This window comes from Sinocyclocheilus anshuiensis, unplaced genomic scaffold (genome assembly GCF_001515605.1).
Source record: "Sinocyclocheilus anshuiensis isolate Anshui unplaced genomic scaffold, SAMN03320099.WGS_v1.1 scaffold253, whole genome shotgun sequence".
Classification (NCBI taxonomy): Eukaryota; Metazoa; Chordata; class Actinopteri; order Cypriniformes; family Cyprinidae; genus Sinocyclocheilus; species Sinocyclocheilus anshuiensis.
In genome coordinates this window covers 335,197-341,741 of record NW_015537969.1, presented here as the reverse complement: position 1 = coordinate 341,741, position 6,545 = coordinate 335,197, and the positions used below count along the sequence as shown (strand labels likewise).

At 35.5% G+C, this 6,545-nt stretch overlaps 1 protein-coding gene across 4 annotated transcripts in view; it reads left to right on the top strand.

Moving 5' to 3' along the window:
- Nucleotides 1-3,326, top strand: part of anp32e (acidic (leucine-rich) nuclear phosphoprotein 32 family, member E) — a 10,387-nt gene extending 7,061 nt beyond the window's left edge. The window contains exons 3-7 of one of the 4 annotated variants that reach the window (XM_016461899.1): nucleotides 838-960; nucleotides 1,122-1,284; nucleotides 1,464-1,588; nucleotides 1,676-1,730; nucleotides 1,811-3,326. In XM_016461899.1, coding sequence (XP_016317385.1) covers nucleotides 838-960; nucleotides 1,122-1,284; nucleotides 1,464-1,588; nucleotides 1,676-1,730; nucleotides 1,811-1,890 — 546 coding nt within the window. In that variant the 3' untranslated portion in view covers nucleotides 1,891-3,326. Of the gene's footprint in view, nucleotides 1-837; nucleotides 961-1,121; nucleotides 1,285-1,463; nucleotides 1,589-1,675; nucleotides 1,731-1,807 lie in introns of all 4 variants that reach the window. The other 3 variants (XM_016461913.1, XM_016461896.1, XM_016461906.1) reach the window with 3 other exon arrangements.
- Nucleotides 3,327-6,545: the final 3,219 nt, after the last annotated feature.

Genomic DNA, 6,545 nt, shown 5'->3' with positions numbered 1-6,545 from the left:
CTGACGCGTCTTCTTGCTTTACGGCGGATCGCAGACTTATAAGTGCATTACCGCCACCTATCTCTCAAGTGGACCATTGACACTCCTAATTGAGATTGTCAGTGGTCCATTTGAAATATCAAAACATTATTTATGCATTTGTAACTGCAGGTAAAAGTATTCCATGTTCCTCAGAGCTGCATTAAACAGTGTGTAAATGCATCTAAATGGCACTTCTAATGCAGCTAAAGATTTAAGATAAATGTTGTTGATACGGATTTAATTTGCTTGGTAACAGCCCAAATGCAAGAATTTGACACAAAAGATGGTACATAGTTTTAGAAAAAATGGCTTAAAACTGACCACACAGAATATGAAGAATATCCAAAAATTTAGGAGTCCGCTGTCCATGGCAGTCCTTAAGATATCAGCACAATAACACACTCGGCAAAATATCGTCTAATTATCGTTATCGAAAAAATCCCAGAAAATTATCAAGATATAATTTTTTTTGTTAAAATCGCACACCCCTAATTTATGTTATTTAATTGATATAATAATGTATTGATAATAATTGTTTAAATTGATATAATAATTAATACTTTTGACTCATCCATTTTCTTAAAAGTGGTTCAAAGGCTGAAATGTAAAGTTTATCATTTTACAAAACTTTTTGTTTTTGTGAAAACTTGTATCTGAACTGTAAATTATGCTTTTTACAGTAATTTTACAGTTTAATATGATACTATAGACATTGCCCTACCCCGCTCATATGGTATTAATTTTATTTGTGCAGGTCTTAAAAAGTCTGAAATTTGAGCTTAAAAATCCTGCAGAAACCCTGTCTTTCTATTACAGTTGGAGCTGAGTGATAATAACATCTCAGGGTCATTGGAGACACTTGCAGAGAAATGCGCCAACCTGACTTACCTTAATTTGAGCGGCAACAAGTTCAAAGAACTCAGCACACTGGAAGCCCTGGTAAAAACACTTGATACATTTACACTGACACCACAACATATTTCTGAATGTTTTTTTCTTAAGAGATGGTACAGTTAATGCAAAGTCAGATGGTCATTATCCTAAGTGTTTTAAGTGCATTTTTTCAACCTTTATTGATGTATGACATGCTCTTCCCTCAGCAAAACCTAAAGAACCTGAAAAGTTTGGATCTGTTCAACTGTGAGATCACTACGTTGGAGGATTACAGGGAAAGCATCTTTGAGATGCTGCCTCAGGTCACATACCTGGACGGCTTTGATGCAGAAGACAATGAAGCTCCAGACTCTGAGGCTGATGATGATGGTAAGAACCATGAATTAAGATTTAGTTTGATTATGCCGTCAAGTCCTTCTTTGGTGCACATAGTTATGATACTCGTCCAATGGATACATAGATAATTGTAAAAAAAAAAAAACATACATACGGTGAAAAATAAATGACATAAAAGTATGTTACATCAAGTCATTATTTCTACTACTTTTATGCAGATGAGGATGGCGAGGAAGGAGCAGGGCAGCTGGGAGAATACGAGGAAGAGGAGGAGGATGAGGAAGGCTCAGAGGGTGGAGAAGTTGGACTGTCCTACCTAATGAAAGAGGACATCCAGGTGATGTATCTTCCACCTGTTTTTAACATTCACAACCAGTTTTCCAAAACGTTACAGCTCGATAACGACCGGTTCCTTCTGCAACAGGATGAAGAAGATGATGGCGACTATGTAGAAGAGGAAGAGGAGGAGGAAGGAGAGGGTAAGAATTAATCATGCAACCGGACATTGTGAACTTGTCACTTTTATATTGAACTGTTTTTTTTAATGACCGTGTAGAAGAGGAGGCCGAAGTTCAAGGAGAGAAGCGAAAGAGGGACGCAGAAGATGAGGGCGAAGATGACGATGAGGACGACGACTAACCCTTTGTTCGACTTCTTGGAAACAATGTTCAAGGTGTAGACCAACCCTGAAAAAGACCGTGATATTGCAGATTGTTTTTTCTCTTTGTAAAACCATAGATAAATCACTGTAGAGGCTAAGTGTTTTCTTTTATAAATACATTATATATTACACTATATAAAAGGGGTTTATTGATAATTCATTTATAGCCATTCCAAGTTTATTCCCAATGTGTAAATCGGTGTCATCAGGGGGTGGGCACGGGGAGGTTGGCATGGGCGTGAGATTTGAGATTTCCCGATTGTAAATAAGCTGTTGAACAGCCCATTCGAGACAGCGCTAGGATTTCACCACTGAGAGGAGACGGCAGCGTACGTTTGTCCAAATCCACAAACTCCTTCTCCCCAAGACCTCTGTGAGGAGGCAGAGCGTTTCCTGCTCCTCATCTACCTCTCCAGGTCTCATTCTCAGCCCAACACGGAGCAGCAAGCCAATCATCTCCAACCGTCAACCCCTTTGTTCCTGGATCAACCAATCGCTGCCAAGGATCTTGTCACACTCTTTATATGGGATGGTCTCCACTTGATTCAGCTTTTCTTGTAGATCAGGCTCACGTAGGCAGACCAGATGGTATGTGATCTCGTGAATTTGAAAGCGTGATATATGTAAATGTCATGTAAATTGAGCAAAGATGGGGGGTCAAGCTGTAGGTTGGCAAAATCAAATTTCCGTTTTAATCTCAAAGTAGTTTTTTAATAAAGAGATCAGTCATGTGTAACCTATGAGCAGTTCGCCATTCCAAGTCCCTTATTTTTGACAATATGTCATCTTAGACGTTAAAATCGAGATTTGTTCATTTGTAAGAGAAATGCCATTGCTGGAAATTTCTCATGATGTTCAGGTTTAACAGCTTTGTTTGATTAAACGGTACCCTTGAGTACCTTTCTACCTTTGTCTTGCTGTGGAAACAGGTTAGTTTCTACCTTTTGTTGAGGTATTTTACAGAGTAATACCTTTAATCTCATGTTCGTATGGCAATATGTATATAGTATCTGTTTCAACAGGTTGTGTTTTATTTTCCTTTTCTTTTTTAACTAATCTGTTTGGTCAGTTGTTTTAATACAAAGCACATGTCAAAAGACTTACATACACACAGGTCACCTGTTTAAATTTCAAGTACTTGGTTGTTGTGCGAGTGTTGTGTTTGGGGTTTTATGTGCTGTAAACCTCTCTCTAAAAGGATTTTAGTTTTGTTGGATTTTGATGTTTTGTTTTAATGGATTGTTTAGGGTTTTTTTCTGTCAGATTTTTTAAGTTTGCAAGCTCCTTTGTCCAATTATGAGCTCCATTTGAGTTAGTTGTAATGAATGAGTGAATTGTCCTTTTGATTATGAAAATGACATGGGATGTTGTTCAAAGATGGAACTTTGTCTGCTTAAGTTCTGTAATTTGATTACACAATTTGGGATTTTCTCAAACTGAGACCCATGAACTGTCTGGAAACCTCAAACATGGGTGAAGAAGTACGGTTTTTAATATCTCCGGAGTTGATGATGGGAAAATGTATTCCAATAAAAATTGCAGTGATGTTTCAATCCTTTTTTTAGATCAATTTGAAAGATTTATAAAACCCTTACAATTAATGCAAACTGGTGTAAGTTTGATGTGGAAAATAAAGGAAAAACCTTTCACCATAATGTCCTTGTGGTTTAGATTTTTTTTTTTATATATATATATATATATATATATAACTTTGAATTTTGAGTAGTTCAAAAATTATCTGCAATGTAGATTATTAAGTGGAAAAACTTTTAATATAATTTCAAAAATCCCAGCTCAAGTTTAACTAGTAGGCTTTTTCTTGAGCTTGAGCTCCATAGGCCTACAAACTTTATTTTTATACTACACTGCCATCTGCAAAGCCTCCTACTTAGCTTATTTATTATTTATGAGTTACACAAAATTTAAGCAGCAGAGCATAGTGGAAAGGGGTGTGGCACGTGATCAACAGACAGAGTTACCAAAAGTGTCATTAATTAATCAGGAGTAAAGCAATCACCATCCAGCCAATAGAAATACAGCTGCAACAGTGGAGAAGGGTGGAGTCACTGTGATGAATATGAATTATTCATAGATTTGATAAGTGAGAGTTTCACTAGGTGATTATTAGTAGTGAGAAATGTTAAAACTACAAAAAAAAAGGCTATTGAAATTGAACAATACTAACTACTTTGACAGGAATATCACAGCTTATTTATATGACATACAAATTCATTTGTATGTTAATTTAAATCCATATAATCAATGGCAATAAATGCAAAGATCTTTTATTTCACTGACTACAGAGAAAATAAAATACTATTTAATTTGAGACCAGAATGTAACATGAACTTTTATAGCTGCCAGCATGGCTGCCAGCTGTCTTGCCCAATCAGAACTTAGGCAAAGGCATCATTAATCTTTTGTTTATTTATTTGTGCATTAAAAGAAATCTGAGACAAGCTGTATGTTGAGAAGTCTTAGAAAGTGCTGAAGATTGGCTTTGACAAATGTGTTTATAGGTTGTGGTTAAGACCTTCATTTAGCCTATTAAAATACAAAAGTAGACAAAATAAATTAGCAAACAGATCAAATGCATTACTTTACAATACATTTTAGTTCTTGAAATATATTTTTTCATTCGTCTCCTTTATTGCTTTCATTTTCTCTTTTTGGAAAAAAAAAGTGTCGGCAGCCTTTCTATATTGGCTGGTCTGTGCTCAAAATTTAAAGGGAGAGTATAGACAATATAGACAAGTTTAAAAATAAAGAAAGAAAAAAATTGCCCACCCAGCATATATGCCAGCCCACCCTTCTATAGCTGCCAACAACCAGGCCTGTTTCACATCAAACTTTTACAACATTTTTTATTACCATCATGAATTCAAAATGAAAAATAGTTTAGTTTAAAACACCCTTGGACCTTCATTTATCTTTTAAGAGTTCATATCATTCACAGAGGACTGTTTATTTTCATGTTATTTTCTCATCTTCTTTTATTGTTGCATTCCATAGCAACTTTATCATCTGATCTTTTTTAAAGTCCTTCTGCGCTTCTCTTGAGAAAGACTTTCAAGGTCCATGCAAACATTCAGTTTGCACCTAAAAACTGTTAAAAGGTTTGTTTGTTTTTCTCAGAAATGTGTCTTTGGAGCAAGAGTATTTTTAATAGATATCAGGTTTGGCCAAGCAACCACACACTTTAAATGTTATACATAATACAACTTATTCGTTTCAATTTTTGTTGAAACTTACCCCATATACTATAACAGTCACACTAAGTGTCAACATGTGTTCACAGAACTATCTTTATTATTCTGAACTGGCATCCAAAAAAAAATAAAAAATAAAAAATTGTTTCTTATTCTGTCACTGTAACATGGCCTTCAGACCACTGGAGGGAGCTCATTTACAATTAATGCATGTTTTGTCTTGGGCACATAATCATCCCCACATTATGATCATATACCGATAACTCAGGAGGCTTTAAGAAGCTTTAATCATGTTAATATATCCCTGTCGACATAGTTTTTGACTATGTGTGAAGATACACACATCTTTGAATCTTCTTTTTCACAGAGGACAGTGATGTTTTATGTCTGAAATGCAAAGTCTGTGATGTATAGTGTATTACAGACACCACACCAAAAGAGTACTTCAACACAGAATGTTTCAGCAGGGCTCATGTACATTACAGCTTAGATAAATCTGCACACACACACACACACACAGACACACACACACACACACCACACACACACACACACAGCCTACAGCTCATCCATGCGCAGACTGCCTCAACCCCCACAGCAGCTGATGAGCTGGAGCATCCAATCAGGAAGCCCGAGCCTCTGTAAGCCTTTAAAAGGAGTCAATGCAGTGAATAGCATAGATCTGATGAGCAGTTATGATGAGTAGCCATTTAGCTTTTTTTATATGACACATCTTCATTGCTCCCAGGGGAAACTTTTATATTAACAATGCTTTTATGTGCCTTACATCAGATATTTAATAAAAAACACAAATTCCCCAAGAGGCCCGAGGTGAGTGAATAAACGACAAGTGGCATGCAGACACGACAAACAGAAATTTGAACCACTCTAATCTTACTTTGAGAAGTACATTGATGGCAAAACCATTGTGTAATCAGTAATCTGAGGCAGACTTTGATTTGAAAAACAGTTTTTGCATACATGGCAAGAGAGAAGTCCATTATTTTCAGAGAAAAAATCTAATTTACATTTTTAATAAAAATTAAAATTAAGTTCAAAAATTTTTTTTTTTTATTTAACGAAAATACATGAATGACTCATTCATAATAAGATATAAAATATGCATTTAGAAAATAAATGGGTGAATTTTCATTTCATTTTTCTCCTCGCTACATTTGTAGCATTGAAAATTCTGATTCATTCTAGTGAATCTGTTCATCCTAAAAGGTCCTCTCTCTCTCATATTTAGCATTGGAAAGTCCGATTTATCATCATTCGGACAGTTCATAAATGAACAAAAAATTGTGCTTTAAGTCCCTGTACAATGCTTTTGGTTCGGTCAGTTGAGGTGTTTTGTTGTATTTAGTAAAAATGTAATTGATAGTGACCCCACTTATTCAAAATCTCTTTTTTTAATTTTTAAA